General features: G+C 50.0%; 1 protein-coding gene across 1 annotated transcript in view; it reads left to right on the top strand.

Annotated features, from left to right (window-relative positions):
- The first annotated feature begins 24,899 nt into the window (after positions 1 to 24,899).
- Positions 24,900 to 27,774, top strand: part of LHX4 (LIM homeobox 4) — a 46,495-nt gene continuing 43,620 nt past the window's right edge. The window contains exon 1 of the mRNA XM_035279968.3: positions 24,900 to 25,219. Coding sequence (XP_035135859.2) covers positions 25,144 to 25,219 — 76 coding nt within the window. The 5' untranslated portion in view covers positions 24,900 to 25,143. The remainder of the gene's footprint in view (positions 25,220 to 27,774) is intronic.

Below are 27,774 nucleotides of genomic sequence, written 5' to 3'. Positions count from 1 at the left end.
AAAACACGAGGGCAATGTAACTGACTACTTCAGTGTTTTTGAAAGCGTGAAAACAATGGGAAATGCAACTGATGTGAGAAATCAATCTATTTGACATCACTTTTAAGAAGTAAGTCAAGGCCAAGCACGGCGGCTCACGCCTGTAATCCCGGCTTTTTGGGAGGCTGAGGTAGGTGGATCATGAGGTTAGGAGTTTGAGACTAGCTTGGTCAACATGGGGAAACCCCATCTCTCCTAAAAATATAAAAATTAGCCGGGTGTGGTGGCACACACCTCTAATCCCAGCTACTCAGGAGGCTGAAGCAGAGAATCCCTTGAACCTGGTAGGTGGAGGTTACAGTGAGCTGAGATAGTGCCATTGCACTCCAGCCTGGGTGACGGAACGGGAATCCAGCTCAAAAATAATAAATTAAAAAAAAGCAAAAGCAAACTGTGTATTAAAAAGCTGGGAAAATACATGCTGTAAATATGGCAAAGGGCTATGACTCTTAAGCAACATACCTTTTAAGAATGAGCCAGGTCTGCATTTACTGACCTGATAAAATGTCCAAGAAGGATACATTTCTATAAACATAAGTTACTATTGTTATAGATATGCTAATGTTTGTGTAGAAAAAGTCTAGAATAAACACCAAACCGTGAATAGCAGTTATATTTAGAAAGTGAGATTAGGATGAATTTAAGTCAGGGCTGGGACTAGCACAAGGCAAGTGAGGTGCCAGGATGCAAAAGTGAGGTGACACCTGACCTTGGGGGCCTACAAGTACAGTGCCCGCACCCCCCCCCACCGGACAGTAGGGCCTCAATAGCCTCACCCTAGGCTTGGCTTTGACTTAAATATGTTTTTGAATGTTTGCCATGAAATATTTCTTTTGGAAGGCAAAAATAGCAAGGAAAATAAATAGGATTAAAGAATACTAAAGTCTGTTAAATAAAATTTGTAGGAGGCCACTGCTTTGGCCTAGGCTCCTATGCTGTAGCCAACAGACCAAACCAATATGGAGTTATTCATGCTCAATGAAACTAGTTAGAAGTATATTCATCTAAGAAGTGGCTAGGTGTCAGGTACTTACAGCAGCTGAGCTTTAGTCAATTGTATGTAGCCAACAGAGTCATATAAGGCAATCCAATTAAACTCTGTATCCCACTTCTGTTTTCTGACCATAAAATCTGAGTCCATTGCAGCCCTGAAGTTCCTTGAACCTGTTCTGGGTTCCGAGGGCTGTCCAATTCTTGAATCATAAAGCCAATTAAGATTTTCAAATTTGTCATAATTTTGGTTTTTAACAGCATCTACTGTAAATAAAAGCACTAAATCTCTATTGAAAATAAAGGGCCTAATTAAGACTGAGAGATGCAATTTTTTGACTAACCTGTTGGCAAAGAAATAATAATTATAATGATGATGATGATACCTAGTGTTGCTGGAGAGGGGAAATGAAATGTATCAGTTACCTATTGCTGTGTAACAGCCACTCCCATACTGAATGGTTTGAAACAACAGTCATTCATTTTGCTCATAAACTGAGAACATGATCAGAGCTCAGCAGAGAACAGCTCCTGGCTGCTGGGTGCAGTGTATCTGGACAAAGCTCACTGGGCAAGTTGGTGTTGGCTGTTGCCCGGAAGCCCAGCTGGGGCTGTGGGAGGGGCCTCCAGTCCTCTCTCCATGGGCCTCTCCATGGGCTGCTCCGACTTCCTCACAGCATGGTGGCTGGCCTCTTCAGGCTGGCATTTTTATGTCCTAGCCTCAGAAGCCACCTAGCATGACTTTTGTGATTCTCTGTTGGTTGAGGCTGATGTAACAGCTCACCCAGGATGCAGATAGAAAGGTCTGAACACGTTCAAGCGGAGGAGCCTTGGGCTCCACCTTTGACAGGGGTGTGACCGAGTTCTGGAACACCCTGTGAGATGGGAGATATGGTTGCCACCATCTTAAGAAAATACAATCTCCCCTACCCAGTCCTCTCATGCTGCTAGTGGTAGTATAAACTGACACAAGCTTTGGGAAATAGATCATAATGTAATGTAATTGGTAATGTATTTTTTAAAGCCTTAAGAAAATATATAACCTTTGATCCAACAATTCTATTTCTGGAATTTATTCTAAGAAAGTCATTGAGGATATTTACTAAGCGTTGCTACATGATAAATATTTATAATATCAAAACAAGATTAACCTAAAGTTCAAAATGGGATGTTGAGTAATTTTGGTGCACAGATTTACAGTGGAATACAATGTAACATCTAAAAATGATTTGAGGGTGGGGCGTGTTGGCTCATGCCTATAATCTCAGCACTTTGGGAGGCCAAGGAGGGAAGACTGCTTGAGCCTGAAAGTTCAAGACTGCAGTGAGCTATGATCACAGCAGCGCTTCACAGAGCGAGACTCTGCCTCTAAACAATTAAAAAAAAAAAAATGATTTGAAAGTATATATTTTTTAACCTGAAATTATTTTCTTTTTTCTTTTCTTTTCTTTCTTTTTTTTTTTTTGAGATGGAGTTTCGCTCTTGTTACCCAGGCTGGGGTGCAATGGCGCGCTCTCGGCTCACCGCAACCTCCGCCTCCTGGGTTCAGGCAATTCTCCTGCCTCAGCCTCCTGAGTAGCTGGGATTACAGGTGCCACCATGCCCAGCTAATTTTTTGTATTTTTAGTAGAGACGGGGTTTCACCATGTTGACCAGGATGGTCTCAATTTCTTGACCTGGTGATCCACCTGCCTCGGCCTCCCAAAGTGCTGGGATTACAGGCTTGAGCCACCGCGCCCGGCCCAAACCTGAAATTATTTTCACATCACACTGTTAATTGAAAATATTGTTACAAAACCAGTTCTGTATAGTATGATCTTATTTTTAAAAAAGAAAATACATATATATTTATGGATATTGAATGCATGGATGCCACTGCACTCCAGCTGGGGTGACAGAAAGCTCCTCATCTTCCCCTCAAAGCCTGTTTCCTCTCTCGGCCTCCGCAGTTTCTTTCCCTCTCCCCAGGACTAGCAAGCGCCTCTTCCCATCTTCCTGATGGGTTCCGTTTGCTCTGAGGCCTCGTTGCTTCTCTTCCTCTTTTTGCTAAGTCTCCACCCTGCCTCCTGGACTCTACCCTGTCTCCCCGAGCTCACTGCCTGTGGAACTCCGATAAATCTCCTCTTTCCTATCATCTGACCCCTGCTCACAATCTTTCAGAATCTCTCGCCCTTTCACCCATGGGGTAAAGGTAAAATCTCAGTGTAGCATCGTGCCTTTCACGAGCTGGCTCCCACAAACTCTTCTCTTGCCTCTTTCACTACAAACCACAGCCCCGTGGCTGATGACCCTGTGCCATAGCAGGAAGTTCAACTTCTCTTTTTTTTTTGAGACAGGCTCACTCGCCCAAGCTGGAGTGCAGTGGCGCAATCTCAGCTCACTGCAACCTCTGTCCCCCAGGTTCAAGTGATTCTCCTGCCTCAACCTCCTGAGTAGCTGGACTACTGGTGTGTGCCACCACGTCCAGCTAATATTTGTATTTTTAGTAGAGATGGGGTTTCACACTGTTGGCCAGGCTGGTCTCGAACTCCAGACCTCAGGTGATCCACCCCTCTCGGCCTCCCAAAGTGTTGGAATTACAGGCGTGAGCCACCATGCCTGGCCCAACTTCTCTAAATCTCAGTTTTTTCCATTAGTAAGGTAGAGCCAGTGACATCCAGGCACTGGGGAGAATAGGGGCAAATAAAATAGAGGTCTCTGATTTAATTTCTGTGGCAAGATGATAGGAGGCGTGATTTGGTTTGGCTCTGTGTCCCCACCCAGATCTCACTTTGAATTGTAATGATCTGCATGTGTGAAGGGCAGGACCAGGTGGAGATAATTGAATCACAGAGGCGGTTTCCCCCACACTGTTTTCATCACAGTGAGTTCTCATGAGAGCTGATGGTTTTACAACGGGCTTCTCCTGCTTTGCTCGACACTTATTCTCTTGCCACCCCATGAAGAGGTGACTTCTGCCATGATTGTAAGTTTCCTGAGGCCTCTCCAGCCATGCAGAACTGTGAGTCCATTAAACCTCTTTCCCTTATTAATTATCCTGTCTCAGATATTTCTTCATAGCAGCATGAAAACGGACTAATACACAGAGATTATAATCAGGTGAAGAAATGAACAACAATCTCTCATAGAAGACGTTCTTACAAAGGACACAAAGATCTCACTAAACAGAGAGTCTCCATTTATGGATGGACAGCGTAAGATTGTAAAGATCAAAGTTTACCAAATAATCTAAAATCCAGTGTAACATTAATCAAAAGTCCACAAGGATTTTTTTTTTTTTTCCCGAGACAGAGTTTTGCTCTTGTTACCCAGGCTGGAGTGCAATGGCGTGATCTCGGCTCACCGCAACCTCCGCCTCCTGGGTTCAGGCAATTCTCCTGCCTCAGCCTCCTGAGTAGCTGGAATTACAGGCACGCGCCACCATGCCCAGCTAATTTTTTTTTTCGTATTTTTAGTAGAGACGGGGTTTCACCATGATTTTTTTTAATAGAACTCAACCTTATTCTGAATTTTTTTTTTTTTTAAGACAAGTTCTCACTCTGCTATCTAGGCTGGAGTGCAGTGTCTGATCATGGCTCACTGCAGCCTGGAACTCCTGGGCCCCAGTGATCCTCCTGTCTCAGCCTTCCAAGATGCTGGGACTACAGTCATGCATGACCCCACTCAACTAAATGGTTTCTTTCTTTCTTTTTTTTTTTTTTTTAAAGATGGAGTCTCTCTATGTTGCTCAGGCTGGTCTTGAACCCCTGGCCTCAAATGATCCTCCTATTTGGGAGAAGATATTTGCAGTGTCCAAGGCTGCTGCTACCATCATCCTGTAGACCCCAGGACAAGCCTGCCTAGTAGGCCTGGCAGGAGATTCTTTCCCCTCCAACTCCCATCAGGAGGGTCCAGGTGTTAAGATGACTAATCAAGATGACACTGCAGGTGAATGACATGCCAGGGCCTGCAGCCAGATTTGTGGTCAGCTGGCCAAGCCTCTCCAATAAGAGTAAAGAGGTTCCGCCCTCTGTCTCTCTGATACTAGCTTCAGTCACGGCTCCCACAGTACAGAGGCTGAGCACCAACCCTGAAATGTGTGTGGTAAAACGAACAAATTACCCTGATGAGTTCCAATTTTCACTCTCCAGAAACAATTCCCTGCTGGCCTATTCCAGGGCACAAGTGTGAAATTCGGCTTTCATGGTAGATTACTAGCCTAAAGGAAGCTGCCACCTCCCAGGCCTGAGGGACAGAGCAGGGCTGATTGTTTCTCTCTTAAAGAATTCCTTTCTGTGTCCAGCCTGTGGCTCCAGCAACACTCCTTGTCACCATTGTCTCATTCCTGTGACTGAAAAGAATAAATCAATGTTGTGTGTGTGTTGGGGGCTAGGGGAGGGAGGTATCAAAGAATTTCTGGATGTGTATTTTTTTTCTTGAGATAGGGTCTCCCTCTGTTACCCAGGCTGACGTGCAGGGGTGCGATCATGGCTCACTGCAGTCTCAAACTCCTGCAATCAAGGGATCCTCCAGCCTCATGTGCATCACCACATCCAGCTAATTTTTTAAAATTATTTTTTGTAGAGATGAGGCCTTGCTATTTTGCCCAAGCTGGTCTCAAACTCCTGGACTCAAGTGATGCTCCCACCTTGGCCTCCCAAAGTGCTGGGATGACCCAGCCCATCTAGAACATGTTTTAAAAGCTCATTACTGGAGGCCACAGTCACAGATGCTTCCAACTGTGGGACAAAGTCTCCTATAGAAGTGCTGTTCCTGAAACTGTCCCCCTCCAGAGGAGAGCTTTGGGTGGGCTTCTCCTGAGGGAGAAGAATCGGGGGAGAAATGGTAACATTCACAGCAAATATTGATGAGGTGCTCTGCTCTTAGGGAGTGTGGAAGCCAGAGGAGAGTGGACACACAGGTGGCCAGGGGCTGTGGGAGCCCTGAGCAGCTGCCTCCTCTCGGTGGTGGGGTCCAGGAGAGGTGGGAGCGTGGGGCTCATGCAGGAAGAGCAGGGGGCTTGCCAGGAGGTCAGCATGAGTGGCAAGGGTGGGGACATTCGGGGAGGGACTAAGAGTGAGTAGGCAGGATGTGGGAGCGAAGGAACAGCTGGACCCTGTGGGCAGTGGGGCCACCGGGGTGTTTCAACAGGAGAGGGCACCGCCTCACGTATTTTTTAGGAGGATGTACTGGTCAAGAGGTCTAGGCCTCAGGACCAGGTTTTTATATCCCGTAGTGGTGGGACCTCGCTGCAGGGGCTCTGCCACTGCCTACCTCTTCAGCTGCCCCCCACCCACCCCCACCAGTGCCCCTCACCCCAGGCAGGACTGTAGGATCTGGGCGTTCCCCAGGTCTCAGGCTCTCTCACTGCTGGGCCTTTGTGTGTGCTCTTCTCCCCTGCCTCCCCAAAATTCTTCCCCACCAAACTCCTGCCTGGGTTCACGTGCCACCTCCTCTGGAAGCCTTCCCTGGGCACCTCAACCTCTCTGCAGCCAGGCTCTCCTTCCAGTGGGTAGGCCACAGCGACCACCATCAGTGTCCCCTCTTTCAGTGCTGAAGTCATGTGCTGACTCCTCGGCCTTCCCGTCAGACTGTGAACTCCAGGAAGGCAGGAGCTCATCTTGTCCGTCCCGTAAGTCTCTGCTTGTCACCCTGGCTGCTCAGTTAATGGCTGACAAATGAACGCACAGCCTCCAGCTCCCACCACTAAGTAAAACACTTCCTGATTTTGCTATGACTCAGCTGCTCACTGCCCCAGGCCAACTAGACTCCCTCTCACCTGGTTTCACTCAGCATCCTGGGAAGATGAGAGATACCAAAAAGTGCTTTTTAAAGGATATTTAGGTTCTCAGAAATAATATTAGGTCTGTACATGGTAAACCCTTTCCGGAGTGCACCGAATATGCTGCTTTCTGGCAGTAACCTATCAGAATGGTAAAGGTGCCTGCTCTTCCCCAGGAAATCCATTTCCAGGATCTAACCTATAGGAATATATGGGTATGTATGGAAAAATATAAGTACAAGAATGTCCATGGCAGTATCTGTAATAGCAAAAACTAGTCTGCCCATCAACAGGTGACAAAATTATTGTATAGTAACGTTGTGGAGCATCTAACAACCATTGAAAAATGGCAGGATAGGGTGGCTCACGCCTGTAATCCCAGGACTTTGGAAGGCTAAGGTGGTGGGATCACTTGAGGCCAGGAGTTCAAGACCAGCCTGGGCAAAATATCAAGACCCTCCCACCTCCATTAAAAAAATTTTAATTAGCTTGGCATGGTGGTGCACACCCATACTCCTAGCTGCTCAGGAGGCTGAGGTGGGAGGATGCTTTGAGGCCCAGAGTTCAAGGCTGCAGTGAGCCATGACGGCACTCCAGCCTGGGAGACAGACTGAGACCCTGGCTCAAAAACAAAACAGCAAAGCAAAACAAACCAAATAAACCTATATGCACTGACAGGACACAACTTCCGTGATAGATGATTCAATAATAAAAGCAAACGAAAGAACAGTATGGATTACTGAAGCAGTGTGGATAGACCGAAAACAGTAAACGGGTCTGAATTAAAAATACACTGCTTTACATGTGCATTTCTACCTGTTAGGAACTTAGGAGAAAAGCTTGAAACATCCATCAAATTCCTACTGGGAGTTACCGCTGCAGAGTAGAATTTTACAGTAGTGGGGGGGATATGCATTTGCTAATATAGACACTTAGGTGTCTGAATTATTTGCAAAGCATGCGTATTACTTCTATAATAAAAATAAAATGGGGAAAATTTCTACTTCAGCAAAAATACTACTTATCAAAGCATTTCCAAGTCACTCAGACATGTTTGAACATTTGAATGTTAAGTCCAAGAACACTGGCAGAGGCAACCATGCTCCCACGTCAGTCCATCCCATCCCCGGATTTTCAGCCCCGTGCAGGCAGGACCACGTGACTAGCTCTAGCCAATGAGATGGAAGCGAGCGCCCCCTCCAGGAAGGGAAGTGATGCCTGTCACTTAGCCCAGGGCTAAGGTGCTCAACGCAGCTCTCCAGTTTGCCTTCGTCTGCCTTGGTCACAAAGGAAACCACACATTCCAGAGGTAAAATGTTAGCGTCTCCTGCCAAACACTGTCCTTTTGTTATCCCACTGAGATTTGGGGGTTAATCTGATGCAGCATTGTATTCTGGCCTGTTTCAATTCTCTACTGCTATCTGGCAAACCACCGCAAAATGTCTTAGCTTCAAACGACACACATTTTCTTTGCTCATGACTCTGCAGTCTGGGCTAGTTTCAGCTGGGCAGCTCTTTTGCAGGTCTTGCCAGGGATATTAATGTGGCTGCATTCAGCTGGCGGGCAGGCTGAAGTCTGGGCTTAGCTGAACTCAGGACAGCCGGGCCTCTCCCTCCCCACCCCGCTCCTTGCTCCTCACGCCGCCCCCGACCCCCGTCTCTCTCCCTACCTCCCTCCATATACTGTCTCCACGAGGCACAAGGTCTCTCTGGCAGAGTAGTTGGACTTCTTGCTCGGATGGGAGTTCAAAACTCCCCAAAGTGCTGAGCAAAGTGCCAAACTTAGTCCCAGAACGGGGACAGTGTCACTTCTGCTACATTCTGTCGGTTTAAGCAAATCACAGGCCCCTGCCAGGCTCGAGAGGAAGGGACTCCACAAGAACACTGGAATATCAGAGATGCGGTTCATCAGGGCCATCCGTGCAACACAGTACCATGGCCTCTTCTGTGTAGCATAAACACCAAGGGCCTATTCCACGTGGGAGAACGCCGTGTCACACACATAATGGTGTGTAATCTTTAAGGGTGTGATCATGTAAATGGCAACAAAATGTTTCAGAGTTTTTTAAGTGCTGAGATTACAGGCAGGAGACACCACACTCAGCCAGAAGGAAAAATAACTGCTTGTTTCCACCTGGCTTCGAACCAGGGACCTTCCGCGTGTCAGGTGAATGGGAAAACCAGTACACTGTGGAAACACCCCCTCTTTTTTGTATTTTAAGAAAATAATGGGCCGGGCACAGTGACTCCCACCTGCAATCCCAGCGCTTTGGGAGGCCGAGACAGGTGAATCCCTTGAGCCTAGGAGTTTGAGAACAGCCTGAGCAACATAGTGAAACCTTACCTCTACAAAAAATATGAAAATTAGCCCAGCATGGTGGTGTGTGCCTGTAGTCCCGGCTGCTCAGGGGGCTGAGGGTGGGAGGATCGCTTGAGCCTGGGAGGTTGAGGCTGCAGTGAGCCATGATCATACTACTGCACCCAGCCAGAGCCACAGAGTAATAAGACCCTGTCTCAGAAAAGAAAAGAGGTAACAATTTAAAAGGTAGTTAAAAATCAGTTGCCCACTTTGAAAAAGCAAATATCCAATATGGAAGTTTGGAGATCAACTCTTACTCTTATTATTGTGGGTTAAAGAAATAGTGGAGGCTGGGTGGTGGTTCACACCTGTAATCCCAGCACTTTGGGAGGCCAAAGCGGGCAGATCACAAGGTCAGGAGTTCAAGACCAGCCTGGCCAACATAGTGAAACCTTGTCTCTACTAAAAATACAAAAATTAGCTGGGGATGGTGGTGCATGCCTGTAATCCCAGCTACTTGAAAGGCTGAGGTAGGAGAAATGCTTGAACCTGAAAGGTGGAGGTTGCAGTGAGCTGAGATCAGGCCATTGCACTCTAGCCTGCCCTACAATACGAGACCCATCTCAGAAAAAAAAAGAAAGGGTGGAAAAAACAAGGAACTCCAGATGTGAAAGTCATTTTGAAAGTATTTACAGTAATTTCAGTGCTAACTAAATTAGCACCTAAATAGCGCACACACACAACCCAGGAAAATCAAACTTTCAAGTTACTTTATTCAAAGGCAGAACTTTGTGGGAAGTAGTAGGCCTGCAGTAGAACTGCCTAGCAATAATCCCGGCTGCCTCTGAAAACAGACAGCCCCCAACACCTGCTGCGTTCACAAGGAGGCCAGATGGCTATCATCCAGGGATGCCGCAGACATAATTCGGCAGGGGGTGGGCAGTTGGGCTGGAAGACCTCTAAGATGCCTTCCAGTCTGGTGGTGTGATTCTGTGATGCTAAGAGGTGCATGAGACTTGATTCCTGAGCTGGCTGGAGGAACAGTCAGGACTTGTAAATGTGGCAAGAACGGCACATGCTCCTGGGCCTGGAGACTCACACACAAAGTGCATAGGCCAGAACCCCAACCTTTTTGCAGTCGCCAGTGGCTGCAGCTGATGGCTGGTGCCTCGGTTTCTGAATCATTTTCCAGACTCAAGCGTTCATCACAGGAGACCACGTGGCGAATGTAATAGAGTCTGTAGAGCGCTGTGGGAGAGCAGGAAGTATATAAAAAGCCGGGAACCATTACAGATGAGAGGTAAGTGGCGCCCTGACAGCAGCATAACTGTGAGCATCTAGCCAGCTGCCCATGTCAATCACAGGTCCCGTCATCTAACCAGGCCTGACAGAGCCACCACAGGCCACTCCACTGCTCCCGAGAGTGGATGCTGCCTCTGCAGCCCTGCAGACTCAGGGAAGATGAGCTCGGGTTTCTTCTATTCTTAGGCCTGACCAGTGGATTGGATCACTTAGAAATTCTTTCACTCACTTCATTCATGTAACAGATATTTACTAAGGAGCCATAATATGCCAGGCGCTGTACTTGCGATCTGGAAATATAACGGTGCGCATGACCATTTCTTGGCTATCAGTAGAGAAGAGTAAAGGAGTAGAGGGCCTGAGGACTTCACAGAAACGTCTTGGCACAGTGATTCACGTCTGTCCCTGACAGGGAGGGACTCCTCTGTTTTCCTACGAGGAAGCCATCTATGTGGTTAAGTAACTTGCTCAAGGTTTCCAAGCTGGTGGGGAGGGGGGCGTCTACCCGGCACTGAGGCGCTGATTGTCCTTGGAGAGTGAAGCCAGTGAGAATCAGTGAATGCCTTCTGAGAGCCACTGGAGAGGGTCCCCAGGAGTGGGTGGCTGGGACATGGTGGAAGTTTGAGAGCCCCATGAAGGACGGGAGCATGTTTTATCAGGGGTGTTCTTGTCATGAAGATGGCTGGAATCCCAAGGAGGGAACTGACCCCTATGCTAACTGGGGTTGGGTGGTGATGATGTTCTCAGGAAACAGGGGCCTTGTCAATTGTCGATGCTATTTGGTATGTCCAAAGCCAGAAAGCCTGGAGGCTGGGAAACTTAGGCAGCCTCCACTGGGAGGGTGCCAGGCCGTCTGTGACCCCAGCCAGCTTCCCAGACTCCCCACGTGCCTTCAGACGCTAAGCCTGTGCCCTGGAAATTGGGCAAGCATCAGGGGGTGGGTAGGGCTCATTGGAACCCATCTCTGGGCGGGAGCCACCCCACCAAGGAAGACCCTGGGCTGGAGGGTGTCGGCAGAACCGGCCACAACCACAATGCAGCTAACGCAGCTGGGGGACATCCGCATACTCTTTCCCTCCCTCAGGGGTCTTCCCTTTCTGAGCGCCTCCCCTTTGTTCCCCCAAAGAATACAAATCCGTTGCTCTCTGGGGGAGTGCAACCGTCCCAGCAACGTTAAGTATGTGGTTTAATCCTTGGTTAAGGATGAAGCTCACTTAGGAGAGCCTGTGAGAGAGGGTGCCCTAAACTGGAATAACTCGTGCCACCGGCCAGAGAAAATGCTTTGTATACCACTGCGTGTTCTCAGAGCTCATTTCATTTATTTATTTAATTAATTCTTTTTGAGACAGAGTCTTGCTTTGTAACCCAGGCTGGAGTGCAATGGCGTGATCTTGGCTCACCACAACCTCTGACTCCCAGGTTCAAGCAATTCTCATACTTCAGCTCCTAAGTAGCTAGGATTACAGGCACATGCCACCACACCAAGCTCATTTTTGTATTTTTAGTAGAGACGGGGTTTCACCATGTTGGCCAGGCTGGTCTCGAACTCCTGACCTTGTGATCCACCCACCTTGGCCTCCCAAAGTGCTGGGATTACAGGCATGAGCCACTGCACCCGGCCTATTTATTTTTTATTTCACTTTTATTTTCAGTTCAGGGGCACATGTGCAGGTTTGTTACATAAGTAAACTTGTGTCACAGGGGTTCGTTGTATAGATTATTTTGTCACTGAGGTATTAAACCTAGTACCCAGTACTGATTCTTCCTGATCCTCTCCCTCCTGATCCCCTCCATTTCCTTTCATTTTTCTTTTCTTTTTTTTTTTTTTTTTGAGACAGAGTCTCACTTTGTCACCAGGCTGGAGTGCAGTGGCATTATCTTGGCTCACTGCAACCTCCACCTCCTGGGTTCAAGCAATTCTCCTGCCTTAGCCTCCCGAGTAGCTGGGACTACAAGCGCCTGGCACCATGCCCTGGTAATTTTTAGTAGAGAGGGGGTTTTACCATGTTTGCCAAGATGGTCTCAATCTCTTGACCTCATGACTCCTGCCTTGGCCTCCCAAAGTGCTGGGATTACAGGCACAAGCCACCGTGCCTGGCCCACACCCTCCATTTTTTAATAGGTGTGTGTTGTTCCCCTCTGTGTGTCCATGTGTCCTCATTGTTTAGCTCCCACTTCTAAGTGAGAGCACGTAGTATTTGGTTTTCTGTTCCTGAGTTAGTTTGTGGAGGATGATGGCCTCCGGCTCCATCCATGCTCCTGCTCAGAGCTCATTTTGTGTTCTGAGCCTGCATTTCTCCATCTTCTAGATTGTTCTAGATTGCCTGTGCCTGCATTTCTCCATGTTCTAGAAACAGCACTTGCTCTCCTCAGAACACATTGTGGGTGCATAATAAAGTTTGTTAAGCAAATGAAATAACTTTATAGCCAGAAATTGAGGGAAAACAAGCAAACTCTTTTGCTGATCAACATGGAGAGGAGAGAGCATCTCCTCATGGACAGATGGCCGGCAGGGACCAGAGGAGGGCCCAGTCAGCTGAGATGGGCCTGTGGATCATGGGCCTGCAGGTACCACTGGTGCTGGGAAATAAGAGATTGGCAGGTGGGCCCTGGAAGGGCCTCAGATCCAGACCCTTCTGCCAAAGGGTGGAGACAGTGTCACATGTATGAACACATCGCCAACAGCTCGTGGTGGCCCCAACATTTGTGGTTTTTTTGGTTTTGTTTTGTTGGATGGTTTTTTTTTTTTGAGACAGAGTCTCTCTCTGTTGCCCAGGCTGGAGTGCAGTGGCACCAGCTCGGCTCACTGCAAACTTCACCTCCCAGGTTCAAGTGGTTCTCCTGCCTCAGCCCCCAGGCATGCACCACCACGCCCCGCTAATTTTTGTATTTTTAGTAGACATAGGGATTCACCATGTTGGCCAGGCTGGTCTCAAACTCCTGGCCTCAACTGGTTTGCCCATAATGGCCTTCCAAACTTCTGGGATTACAGGCGTGAGGCACTGCACCGGCCAACATTTGTTGAACTCTTAGAACGTGTACTAACGCAGCACAGTAGCCCAAGGTGCATGTTATTATGATGAGGCTCACTCACAGGTGGGTTCATTTGACCATTTACATTCTGTTCCATTAGTTTGCCATTACATGGCATCATCAGACGCCAGCCACTGTCTTTCTCTGTCCGCTCTCCCTGGGTCCAAAGCCTGCTGACTTAGACGCTGCCTGTTGTCCATCTCCACACTTGTGTTCCTGGCCTCTTGCTCCCCGGTCGTCTCCTCCACCTGTCCCCATCCTTCCTGCCTCCCAGCCGCTTGAGTCCAGCCCCCTGATCCCCCAGTGGTCTCCATCACCTGACCTCTGACCTCCCTCATCCCCGCTCTAGACTGAAGCAGGGAATCAGTCTCTGTCCCTGGGGCACTGTTTGTCCTTTTCTCTGTGTGTTCCATGAAGCTGCCCACCCTCTACTCTTCTCCAGGAGAGACTCGAGGTGCTCCTCCCTCCAGGGGCCACTGTCAAAGAGCTTGGGGGCTGTGAGTGGCGAGAGGAGGAATGATAGGGGAGCAGGGGCAGCTGCACCCCGCAGAGGCCACTGGCCTGGCTCCCCCAGCTGAGGGACAGAGCTCACGAGGCTCTGGGTGGAGGTGTTGGGCCGAGCTAATCACCTAAATGGACGCAGGCTGTTGAGAGACAGGCTCTATTCCCTAATAGAATTTGCCCTCAAGTGCAATTTAATTTTCTCTGAGGCGGTCTCCAGCCCCTCTGCTACCCTCCCCCTAGGCAGACCCTCATTTCCCCAGCTTCCGAGGGGGAGTGGAGCATCTTCTCCTAGAGAAAGAGGAGCGGGGCATCCTCAGGGCTCTGGCTCCCTCAGGTTTGGCCTCCTCCTGGGGAACACCCCGGCCCACCCAGGGCACCCTTTCTCCAGCTTCCTCCCCTTAGGGAGGCTACCCCCACCCAGGGACGCCTGATTTCTCTAGAGCCACCTGGGCCCTGCCAGGATCTCTGCTGCAAGGCTGGGCTGTTCCTCCTCCAAACCCTCACCGTGAAGGCAGATTCTTCCCGTGACCTCTGGTAAGTGCACATGCTTCGGGAATTCTCTTTGTCCTGCTTAGTGCCCGGCACTTACTGAGGGGGACTAGTCAGGAGGAGGGGTGGGCGATGCTGAGGTGGGAGGGTGTGGGCCACGTGGACACACAGGCAGGGGCCTCTGTGGAGGGGCAGAGATGCGCTCAGAGCCCTGGGGTTTGGGATGTAGCCCAGCTCCTGAGTGCCCTGGACCCCTTCTGGCTCACCAGCGCCTCTCCCGGGCTGGATTTCCTCCAGATGACCCCCACCCCAGGCCCTGAAACCCAACCTGGTCACTGGGAGCAGAAAGCCATGGGGATCCAGGCTCGGGTGGGTGCATATTCTTTCATTCTTTGGGGTGGGAGGTGGTGCCTCTTCAGACACTACATCTCTTTCTGTGAAACTCCCTTGGGCTGCCTGCGGCTGCTTCTCTTGGGTGACAGCAGCTCAGCGAGGTCTGTGCAGGTTCATGCTTGGGCTGTGCCCTGTGGTCATGAGCTTCCCACAGGCAGAGGTGGGGCGAGGACCACGAAGAGACTCTGAGGAGGTGATGTGAACTCTGTGGGAGGGGAGCAGAGGAAATGCGTGGGGCCCGTGGGGCCGGCCGAGATGGCTTTCCCGGCTAGCAGGAGGCCTGCTGGATGCATGTTCCAGTACTTCAGGCAATCCCGTGACCCATCCCTCTCCAGCAGTGTCCTCTTACATGGCAAGACCTGGAGAGGGTGCACTGGAATTCCCTTGTCTTTGCCACCCAAGTCTTGAAAAAAGCAGAGTGTGGGGTGGAGGATGACAGAGAATGGGTGGGTGGCAGGTCAGGTCCACTGAGGGGGAGATGGTCATGCTTCAGGCACAGCCGCCTGCTCAGTTTCCACCTGTGCAGCTGACAGCCCCTCCTCCGTGTGAGGTGCGCCCGTTGCACCTGTGGCTAATCTGTGGGCAGCCTGCCCTCTGTTCCTCCACCCGGCAGTGCTTACTAGACCCTTACTTGGTACCAGAAATGGTGCTAGGGGCTAGGAGGAAAGGGGACTGCTCTGTGTATGTGTGTGCAGGCATATGTATGTGTGTGTGTGTGTGTGTGTGTGTGTATACGGTACCATACACTTGAGCAGGGACTCCAAAAGGGGGTGGGAGGGAGGGCACGACAATGAAAAAACTACCTACTGGATATGATATTCACTATTTGGGTTCATTAGAAGCCCGAACCCCAGCATTGCACAATACACCCCTGTAACACACTTGCACAGGTCCCCCCAAATCCATTTTCTTAAAAAGTACTATCCAAGTCAGAGCACCTTAGAACAGCACTGCCCCATGGAAATATAATGTTAGCCACATGTAATTTTAAATATTCTAGTAGCCACATACAAATAAGAAACAAGTGAAATTAGGTTTAACCCAATGTATTTAAATTATTATTTCTACATATAATACAATTTAAAAATATCTTAATGAGATATTTTACATTTGTGTATTAAGCCTTCAAAATCTAATAGACACTTCAATTGACAGCACATCTCAATTCTGACAGTCGAATTTCAGGGCTCAGCAGCCACGCGCAGCCAGCGGCTGCTTTTTTGGTGGTGGAGTCTGGGGTGTTCCCACATGCCCTGAGGTCCACAGGCCAGCTGCATCAGCATTCCCAGGAAACTCCTTAGAAATGCAGCATCCTAGACCCCAGACCCACTGAGCCAGGGCCTGCATCTGAGCCCGAGGGGCTTGGTGAAGGGCCAGCGAGTAGAAGGAACATTCCCAGAGCATTTGCCTTAGGTGCTTTGCCTGTGGAATCTCCTGATCACCCAACAGCCTCTTCTCAGGCTGATTATGTGAGCATCACCCCCACTTAAACCCAGGAAAAAAGAGGCTGCCAGGTTTAACTTCCCACAGACATGAAACTCAGATGCAGAATAGAGCCAGGGTCGATGTTCTCTGCAGAACAGCTCCTCAGGTGAGGGCTGGGGGAAATCCATTGCCCCCAAAGATCTCAGTATTTCCTCCTTGACCACCAAAAGTGGCCACAGATCTAGTGACTTGGTCCCTTTTCTGCAGGTCAGTGTTCAAGCAGAAAGGTTTGGTGACCAGTGTTGAGCTTTTCATAATGAGCCAGGATGTGAGAAGAGAAGGCCAAGCGGGGAAGCCCCTGTCCTTGGCCAATAAAGAGCGTTCACATTTATGAGGGTTTGCTTGCACCAGGCCTTGTGCTAAAGGCTTCATCTGTCCTTTGCCAATGCTATTAGGTAGGAACTGTGACTATCCCATTAAACAAGTAAGTGGAGACTCTCGGGAGTCACACCCAGCAGGCAGCATGGCTAGAATGCACACTGAAGTCTGTTGGTTCCAGAATCGGGAGTCTGGCCCCTGCCTCACTGCCTGTCCTCACACACACACCGCGTGGGCCTTTCTCCTGTTCCCTCTGCCCACATACAACACACTTACATGTTCTGGTTTGTAAGTCAGTTCCTGAGGGGAAACTGCTGAGTTAAGCTCCTCCAGTAAAAATCTTTCGCCAAGATGATGACAGAGTTATTTTATAGATTAGCATTGACACCTGCAGCTATTTAAAATGGAGCCAGGCTGGATTTTCCACCCCTTCTCCTCACCATTTCTAGCGTCCTCTTCAAGAGCTGAGAAATGGACGATCTGATTAGAAGCTCTGAGACAGAACTCTAGGTCAAGCCCAGACAGCTCGACCTTTCTGCGCTTCGGTTTCCTCATCTAGAGAGTGGTTGGGGTCGGGCACGGTGGCTCACACCTGTAATCCCAGCAGTTTGGGAGGCTGAGGTGGGTGGATCATGAGGTCAGGAGTTCGAGACCTGCCTGGCCAACATGGTGAAACCCCGTCTCTACTAAAAACACAAATATTAGCTGGGTGTGGTGGCCAGCGCCTGTATTCCTGGCTACTCGGGAGGCTGAGGCAGGAGAATTGCTTGAACCCGGGAGGCAGAGGTTGTAGTGAGATGAGATCATGCCACTGCACTCCAACCTGGGCAACAGAGTGATACTCCACCTAAAAAAAAGTGGTTGGAGTATGACATGACCTACCTGCCTGGTGAGGCTTAGGTGGGTAGGGGTATGGAAGGCCACCTACTAAACTGTCAGGCACTATAAAAATGTTGGTCGCTAAGACTATTCTTGGATTTGGGATGCCGCTGAGTCCTGGAGGGAAGATGGGGAAAGGGGGAAGCAGGGAGGGGGTCAACTGTGCAGCATCTGGAATCTAAGCTCCTTCTTTACATAAATTTGGAGATTAAGTCAAATCAGAAAACAAACAGAAAGGAAGAGAACACAGGTGCACGGCAGTGTAGACAGAACAGCCTTCGAAGAAAACATACAGAATCGGCCCACCTTCCTTTCCCCTTTGCTTGGTACATGCAAGGTGTCTGTTGCCATGATAGAGTGGAGCTTTTCACATGATAGCTACATTTTCACCCAAGAAGCAGTTCTGGCACGTTGCTCTCTGCTTGTGACAGAATTGATAGAGCAGGTTTCCTCCATCTGCAAAAAGGAGAAAACCAAGACAAGCCCACGCCACGGGTCTCTATCCCAACTGCATGCTCAGGAAGGGAGAGCTCCCGAAGTCCAGTCTTCACTTCAAAACACCTGAGAGAGTCTCTTGTCCCTTGATTTCCCCTGTAAATATAAAACAAGGAAAAGAAAAAAAAAAGCAAAATACTGCAGAGGGTATAGTCGTGATGCTTACGAGGTGCCGTGGGTGACCATCTGTGAGTAGAGTGCTATCGTTCACCCCATTTAGTCAAAAGACTGGATTTAATTTCCGGTTGACACTGCAACTTATTAGCTGTGTGACCTTAGGGAAGGCAGAAAAGGAACTTGCCAGAATGTATCAAAGTTGAGATTTGAATAAAAGGCCATCTGAGCCCAGAACCCAAACATTTGCTGACCCAGTTCTCCAACCCCTTCCCAACACTAGGAAGACGGAGGCCTCTGGAGAACTTTGCTGACATGATTTTATGGGGCTGTTGCCAGTCCTGGGGCAAAGTCAGCTGTGGGCAGTCTGTACTTGGCACTCCAGGGCTTGTCATGGAGCTGGTATACAACAGATGCCTAATGAATGCACAAATTAAGGAATGATCTTGGTACTGTAGAATTTTTTTTGAGACAGGGTCCCACTCTGTCCCCCAAGCTGGAGTGCAGTGGCACGATCTCGGCTCATTGCTACCTCCGCCTCCTGGGTTCAAGCAATTCTCATGCATCAGCCTCCTTGGTAGCTGGGACTACAGGCACCCATAAGCTAATTTTTGTATTTATAGTAGAGATGGGGTTTCACTATGTTGGCCATGCTGGTCTTGAACTCCTGACCTCAGGCAATCTGACCACCTCAGCCTCCCAAAGTGTTGGGATTACAGGCACGAGCCACCATGCCCGGCCGGTACTGTAGACTTTGGAGAGATAAAGATAGTTAACTCTGAAATTGGAACAAGACTAAACACCCCAGCTCCCCCCTGCACACAGCCATGGGATGTGATGGCTACATAGATGGGCCTCAGAGGACTTGGCCTTGCTAGGTCATGTATTCTGCATGGACGGCTTACCTGGCCATGCCCAGGAACCCTTAAATAAGAATTATTCAATGATGCTGGTGATGCTGGCAAGGATAGAGCTGAACTACCTGTGACCATATTCTGGTTCTTCTGCTTACCACCTGTGCGACCTTGGGTGCATTACTTGACCTCTCTGTGCCTCATTTTCCTCATCTGTAGAATGGGAATAATGATAGTACCTGTCTGGGATTTGTGGAGGTTACATGAGGAATATATATGCAGCATTGGAACAGGCCTGGCAATGTCAGTGTGAGCCACTGTTGCTTCCTTCTTCCTCCACGGATCCCAGGGCCCTTTTCTTGTCCTGTTTCTTTGCCACTAACTGAGACAGAATTCTGTCTTGAGAGTTAGATGCCCAAGTACAGGACCATCTTTTTTCCATATCCCTTAAATTCCTGTGTCAAGGACACAGGGCAGGTTTAAGATGAGCAGTGACGGCCTTCTGATCAGCAGGGAAAGATCCCTGCAAGGTTCTGGGAAGAGAAGGAGACAAATGACAAAGTGGTGGGCCCATGAAAGGCCCTATGACAAATGACTGGAAGGACTGGGTGGACAGATGGAGAAGAGCAAAGGCCCCTGTCCTTTTATTGGAGAACTCCTTGTGGCTCCCTGAACAAGACAGTGGCTCCCCAGGGGCCGGGCTAAGGGTTGGTCTCCCTGGTTCTCTCTGCTGGGATGAGTAATATGGACCAGGGCAGAGGGTCTATATCAATCTAGCCCAGCAGAAAAATGAATGAAAATTGAATTCCCCAAGGAGAATCGGGGAGCTGTTATCCAGACAGAGATAAATCAAAGGATACCACGGAGCCCGGGGAGAGCAGGTTTCCAACAGCAGGAGAATAATTAAGGAAACAGTTTCAAAATGCAAATGATGGAGGGGGTTTTGAGAGGAATGAGGATGAGGAGGAGGTGATTAGAGCTGGGCTGACAGGGAGGGAAGCAGAGGCAGTGAGATGCATCCCTCAGTGGAAAAAGCCTGGGGCTCAGGGTTCCTGGCATCTGACAGCTTGCCTACTCTGTGATGCTCTTCAAATGTAAGTGTTAGAAGACACTGGACTGCGGTGCTGAGGGGAAAGAGCACCAGAATGGGAGTCAAAAGACTGGATTTAATTACCAGTTGGCATTGTAATTTATTAGCTGTGTGACCTTGGGCAAACCACTTAACTTCTCTGTTTCCTGATAATCATACCCAAGCCCAGGCATAATTATGAAGATAAAATGAGATAAACTATGTGGAGGAACTTTGTAAAAGGTAAAATGCTAGACAAATGTATGCTACAATCGTTTTCCTAAATTGAGTGTCTTGCCTCTGAATTGGATCCACTGACATGTTGGGTTTGGTTTCCAGAAATGTAACGTATAAATGTCTAGAAGGTACTGGGTACTTTGTACTGGTTATTGTTCAGCATCTCTGACAGAGCTCAGACCTGAAGAAAGCCATGTCACCCTCCCCCTTGCCCATCCTCTAATGTTCACCCTCCAACCAGGTCCTGGCCCAGAGGCACATGGCTGGCTCCAAGGAACATTCCTAGGAGGTCACCTGGGTGCACTGTGGTGAGAAAAGCCCTACTGAGTCAGCTCAGAGATTTTAATCCAAACTGAGTCCCACGCCAAGGGTCTTTCTGGACCATTCTGACTTCTGTAGGATTCAGCCATTCTCCCATTCTCTGGGGATAGAAACCAGCTTAGCCCCTGTTAGCCTCAGTTTTTTTCTTCCACCAAGTAGGTATAATAATAGCATGCATCAGATCATCATGAAGAATAGATAGAACTATGCAGGTAGAAGCACTTGCCTTGGTGCCTGGTACAGTTGCAAACTTTTTTTTTTTTGAGATGGAGTCTTGCTCTGTCGCCCAGGCTGGAGTACAGTGGCACGATCTCAGCTCACTTCAACCTCCGCCTCCTGGGTTCAAGTGATTCTCTGGCATCAGCCTCCTGAGTAGCTGGGATTACAGGCACATACCAACGTGCGCCAGCTAATTTTTGTATTTTTACTAGAGAAGGGGTTTTACTATGTTGCCCAGGCTGGTCTTGAACTCCTAACCTCAGCTGATCCACCTGCCTCGGCCTCCCAAAGTGCTGGGATTACAGGTGTGAGCCACCGCTCCTGGTCAGTTGCAAACTTTCAGTAAATATTAGTTGTTATCATTACTACCATATGCTGTTAGGTTATTATTACTATCAACAGTGGTAGGCACTAAAAACAAAATCTGTTTAAGGAAAGATTTTTGCTAGGGATTCCTCATTTGCAGATGGGAAAGCTGAGGTCCCAAGGGAAGTGAAGTGCCTTGGGTGGTATAGATGTTATTGGAGCACCTTGGGAATAGGACCCAGCTCATACAAGAAGCAGATGATTTTAGAAAAGCCTCAAAATGTGGAAAGGGCATTTATTGGCTGAGCTGCACTGTGTGTGCACGCATGCGGGTGCAAGGTATGTTGGTGCTGCTGCTTACAGATGCAAGAACTGAGAGCCAAGCTGACTTCCCAGTGCCTATCTGCCAAAGGACACAGGTGAAAGTGGTAGTCCCTGAATCAGCCCTGGTGAAAGTCATTGCATTATGCTGTTGCATTGTGCTTTAAAAAAATTAGTATTTCACAAGCATCCCTATGTTATTGGGTTTCATAATTAGTTTCAATGATTCTCTAACATACTACTATTCCCTGAATCAGCCCCTGGCAGAGAAAAGTCCCCACCACAGTAAGGCTCTTCCTCACCTAGTGACAGGCTAGTGACATGCATCGGGGAAAGAGGCGTGCCCCCAGCAGGTTCACACCAGGGAAGCAGGAGCTGCAGAGAGCATTTTAAAAATATAATTTCAAATGATAAAAGTAGTTACCATATATGCTTTACATTTCACTGCATGTGAATATGTTATCTTTTATTAATATTACTGAAAAAATAATCATTTTACAGAAAATCTGGAAAGGAGAAAAAGAAAAAAGTTCCATATGGATCTCCCTAATGTACCTGTTTCCTAATATTCTTTTAAATAGCATTTTGATACCTTTCCTTACCTTTTTCCTAATATTTTAAAGCATTTTATTAGTTATTTTGCTTTATAATGTGCTCATTGAGAAAACAGAAAAAAGCAAAGAGAATAAAATAAAACATCCACTGACAGATAACCACTTGTACACTTGGGCATTTTTTTACTCTTGCTCCTTTAAACCATTTTTTTAATTGAGGTAAAATATACATATAATTTACCATCTTTACCATTTTAAGTGTGTAGTGTTTATGCTTTAAAAAAAAGTTCCTAAAGTTCATACTGCTTCATATTTTTTCACATTTCCTTAAATCTCTTTTTTATATTATTAAATATTCTTCTGTTGTATGTCTAAGACTTTGTAGCAATCCATTTGACTTAATTTAATGTATATTTACTATCCCCTATTGTTGGATTTTTAGGTTTTCCCTTTTAAAATCATTACAAACATCCTTGTGACTACATGTTTACAAACATTCTTATTTTCCTTGGATAAACTTCTATAGGGATTGGGTCAAATCCATCACATCTGTAGCCAAAACGCCCTCAGAAGATATTTCCCCTCTTTGCAATTCCCACGAGGAAACTGTTTTCTAATTTCCCCACAGCCTAACCAACAATGGGTATTATCACTGCCCTTACATTTGACTAACATTTTTACATACTTATAATCCTACGCTACTGCATTGTGCTTTAAAAAAAAATAGTATTTCACAAGGATCCCCATGTTATTGGGTTTCATAATTGGTTTCAATGATTCCCTAACATATTACCAAACAATTTCATCTACTTCCCTAAGCCACTGTTCTTTTGTTGGCTATTTAGATTATTTTTCTACAAAACATAATGCCATAATAAACATCTTCATGCATGAAACTTTTATTAAAAATATACTAGATTTTTCCATGGAAGAGACATTCAAATGTAGTCTTACATGAACTAAAGGGTATCAAAAAATTATACATATTGCCACAATGCTTTCCAAACGGAGGTTAAGTTTATAAGCATCCAGCAGTATTGGTGAGAGTACTACTGTCCAAGCCCCTTCACCAGCCCTGAACTCTAGGACGCCCCCCACCCCTCTGAGTCGGTCATCTCAAACAGAAAGAGGTGTGCACGTGTGGTTTTGTCTTGCGTGTCGTTCACTGCAAATGAGGCTGGCATTTCCCCATGTTTGCTTACTAGTTACATTTCTACAGAACACATTTTGGTAAACACTAAAAGGGTCACTGGGTTCTTTTGCTTTTTTTTTCTTGCGTCGTATATTGTCTCGCGCACTGGAGTCACCTCGCAGGTAAACGGTGTGAGATGATACCAACCCCGTACCAGGACACACGGAAATCATCATGACCTCACTTGGAGACATGTGCTAAGCAGCGCGGAAGACCAGGCCGTTCTCCCCCGTCCCAGGCTCCTGCCTCACCAACCCTGAAAGGTGAGCAGGTGTCCCTTGTTTGGAGATGATGCCAGGGGAAAGAGTAGGGAAGGTTCTGGAAGGCTGGGGAGGGCACATAGTCCCCCTTCCCGCTTAAGCTGAACCCCACCAGGCTGGAAGGACGCGTCCTCTGTCTGCATTTCTGGAAGGAAATGCCGTGGGGGCTGGGGGCAGGAGAGCGGGTGGGTCTGGGGCAGGCGGGGTGGGCTTCCGGCGCCTGCAGCCCGGAGGCGTCGAGCGCCTGATGGAGCGTCAGAGGAGTCCTCGTCCCAGCGTTGGGCCTTCTGTTGTATTTCCGCCAGAAACTAACTCGCTTTGAGAATTTGTTTTAAGCGTTTCTCTCTCCACTTGCATCTCGTAAATACAGTAAGCATCGCAAGCCCTTTCGCAGGTCAGCCTGGGCGTCCGTGTGCTCGCTGCTGTCCTGCACGCACGAGGTCGGGGACGGTTCAAAGCGCCCGCGGCGGCAGCCAGAGGCAGAGCGGGCTCTGGGGACCCAGGAAAGGGCGGAGCTGGGCGGCCGGTGGAGGGGCTGCCGGGAAGACCCTACCGCCGTTTGGCTTGGGGCCCCTGCCCGGCGGAGCGGGAGGCAAGTGCGAACTCCGGCTGCGGTCCGCGGGGCCGCGCGCGGGGGACCTGCGCCCCGCCACCTCTGCGCACGGCCCCTGGCCGCCTTCCCCGGCCCGGGTCGCCACAGCCCGCCGCGTGACTCGCGCGTTACGAGCCGAGTACGGGTTGTCCCTGGCCCAGCCTCAGCCAGACGCGGGGGAGAGAGAGTAGGGGCTGGGAAGTGCCGGCGGGAAAGGAATTGGCCAGAGGAGAAGAGGAGGAAGATGGATGTAGTCATCCGGTTACGGAGCGCGCTCAGTCCGGCGGAGAGAAGCAGGGGCCCGAGAGCGCGCAAGGCGAAGACAAGGCGACGCGGCCCCGGCCTCCCAACCGCCTGCCCCGCCCGGCCCCGGCCACTGCCCTGCCCCACCCACGGGACCCCAACCACGGGACCGAACAGAGGAGTAAGGAGGACACGAGCCGCGCAAGTTTAGAACCCGCGGAGACCCGCAAGCCCGGGCGCCGCCGTCTCCGACCACCTGCTGCCGCGGCTGGCCAGCCGCAGGATTTATACCCGGGGCGCGAGCCCGCACGGCTGGGCGAAGGCGGGGGTGCAGGCCTGCGAGGCCCCGCCCCGCTCCCTGCCGCCCCGCCTCCAGGCCTCACTTGGGGCGCCGGGACCCCCAGTCCCGCCGGGGTCGGCGGCCCGCCGCCGGGTGGGGGGATGTGCCGAAGGGCGGGCCTCCCTGCGGAAAGCGACGTCACGGCCGCTCCTGCAGTGTGAATGAATCAAAACGCCCGGGTGACCGCGGCCTCCCGGGCGGCCGGCACGCGAAGGGTGGAGGGGGAGGGGGAAGGAGCGGGAGGGGGAGGGAGGAGAGGAAAAAAGCCAGAGCTGCAGCAACAGCGTCTCAACCTGGGATGTGCACCAACCCCGGAGAGCGAGATCAAAGGGACTGGAAACAGACTGGGGACTGGCGGGGGGAGGGGGCCGGCCAGCCTGTGGAGTCCTCCCGGAGAGGCGGAGGGCCCGGTTTTCACCGCGACTCCGGCGGCCTGCTTGGGGTTTTAATTATTATTTTGGAATTTCTGAATCGAGCTAGAGCGAGAGAGCGAGACATCTCCGTAGACTGCGACTCGCTGGCTCTTGCTCCGAGATGATGCAGAGTGCGACTGTCCCCGCGGAGGGGGCTGTCAAGGGGCTCCCGGAGATGCTAGGTGTGCCGATGCAACGTAAGACACCCCCCCTTTCTCGCTGATTTAATTCTAACAAGACAGGTAGCAGCCTCAGCAGCTGCGGGGCGGGCCGGACGCCGCTGGTGGCCTTGGCCGGGAGGGGCCGGCGGCCGGGGCGCAGAGGCGGTCACAGGGCTGGGGCGCCGGCCAGAGTGCGTTTGAGGGGCCAGGCTCTTGGCTTTTTTGGGCCGAATGTAATTTCAGTCTGGATCATGCTTCCGGCGAGCTGAGTACCGAGTACCGAACCCTGCATCTCCAGCCTGTGGCTTTCCTTGGAACACTAGGAAGAGTGCTGTTTAGGGACACCCAGGGGTACGAGCTGTAGGCCAGGCCTGAGAGCGAGGGTGGTCCCCCGCAAATCTTCTTTCCCCAGCTGGATGGTTAACGCTCGCGGGACCGCTAATGCAACTTCACCCCAGCTGGCGGGAAGTTGGAGAGCGTGTCTCTCGCCCCCAGGCTGGCGGCAGAGAAGCCCCAGCCACACTCTTAGTCCCTGCAGCCCGCGCCCCAGGCGTACACGCCGGTGCATCCTCAGCCGCTACTGCTGGCGGCACCCGCCGTGTGCGCCGCCGGGGACTGACTGCTCCTGATGAGGGAATCTGCTCACGAGGGAATCTGCTCGCTGCATTCCAGCTAGCCTAGGAATGCAGGAGAGGGAGAAGCACTCGCACGAAGTTGTGAATTCCGGGTTCTGCCTTTGCGCACTCGAGGGCAGGTGCTCAGGATGTCTCTGGTTTGGAGGGGTAGAGATGGGGGGGGGGGGTGTGCGCGCTTTGCTAGCCTGCCCTCCTGCTTTCTTCCCGCGCCCGAAATTAGCTAGGCGGCGGGAGCTCCGAGTGTGTTTATCCCCAAGTCTCTCTATGTGTATGGGTGTGCGCGTGCAGAGGTTTTTCCGGAGGGAATCCGTCTCTGTCCTTCACTCCTGAGCCGAGAGTCCGAGAGAGAGAATCTGTGCGGAGGCCAAAACAGGTGCCAAATTGTTGCTCGCGCGAGGCGAGCGCCGGGAGAGTCCTGCCCCGGTGGCTCGCACGCTTAGCAGGTCGCCCCGGGCACATGGAGAGACCAAAAAGTCCCTCGCTCCGCCTTCGACTTCTTTTGTGGTGCGGTAGCTAAGTCTTCGGGGTTTATTTTAAGTAAGGGCCTGCTCACCCAGGGATGGTAACTACCTACAAACTAGGACGCACGAGCGCGCCCTCCTGCGCCTCGGCTCTCCATGGCAGGGTTTCAGTCCGGCGAGACCTCGGAGGGAAGGCTGAAGAGCGTGTACCCTGGGCTTCCCTGGGAAGTTTTTGAGAAGGGACTAGAAAAGGATAGCTTCATCCAAGCCTATCTAGATTGTTTCTTGGCTGTATTCTATAGTTATTCTTTGTGTGTTTTTGTGTCAACTGCTGGCAAACAGTTCCATGTCTGTGCTGAGCCTTGGGGAGTTTACTAAGATGTTTCTATAGAAGGCATCCCTCGCACACAGGTAGGGACAGAGTGGGTTCTCAGCCCCTGCACAAACAAAAACCCTGGCAAAGGTGCACCGAGTCCTTAAGCTGCTTGTAGCTCTGCGAGAGTGAGGAGCTTGCGTGAGTGGGGGAAGGGTGTGTGTGTTTACTAGCGTCCTTGGTACCCAGTACGCCTGTGCTCTTGTGGCTGTGGTCCGTAGGTGACCTGTCTGTTGGGACCGAGATGAAGGAGGTTGGTCTCTGCTCTGACGGCCTTTCTTGTGACGAGTGACACTAATGAGTGACACTTTGCTTCCCTTGTTTAGAGAGAACTTTGATGTTCCATGTCAGGGAGTCGCTTTCCCAAAATGCCCAGAACTCAGAGCTGCAGTTTGCCAAGGCTGAGTCTAGGTCACACTGTGGAAAACTTGTATACATGGCGCATCGAGGCAGTGTCTAACCTGGAGGGGGTGGTCAGTCCTCCCTTTTGTCTGGGTTTTGTGGCCTTGGTTGGAGGAGGCATCGGCCAAAATTGAGGGGACTGTTCCCTGAAGATTTCTGGATCCACCTTTTCTTTCTTCTTGGAATGTGAGTGGATTGTACCTTCCCTTGCAGCAGATCTGGCTGTTGCTGTAGGTGCTGGGACCAGGGGATAGGTGGGGCATGGTCCCCTCACCCACATATACAACCATTATACTCAACCATTAGCTATCTTGGGATTGGGCCGAGTGGTCTAAGAAGCGGGGAAGCAGGAGGGGTTGTGGGGCGCACCCTTGGGCCTCCCGGAACAGCAGGCTCTTAAACCCTAGGGGAGGGGAGACAAAAGAAAGGCTCTTCCACAGGGGGCCTTCCAGTCACCAACTAGAAGGTTTTGGGTTTCCTCCTCAACACAGACATGTTGGCTTCTTCATCACAGGGAGTCACCACGAATGGAGCACCTGACGGCGCAGGTCTAGGTGTCTCCAAGCTCTGTGCCTCTAGTGCCCTCCCCTCGAGGGGCATTTTAGAAGAAACTATTTAAATTCAGCTTATTTCAGTGGCAGCTGGACTATTCTTATGCTTATTTGGGGATGGGTGAGGTGCATCCTCTTTAGGAAAACTGATGTAATAATTTTTCTCTCT

The sequence above is a fragment of the Callithrix jacchus genome, chromosome 18 (genome assembly GCF_049354715.1).
Source record: "Callithrix jacchus isolate 240 chromosome 18, calJac240_pri, whole genome shotgun sequence".
Classification (NCBI taxonomy): domain Eukaryota; kingdom Metazoa; phylum Chordata; class Mammalia; order Primates; family Cebidae; genus Callithrix; species Callithrix jacchus.
Note: the sequence above shows the minus strand (reverse complement) of the source record. Positions and strands in the feature narration are given on the sequence as shown.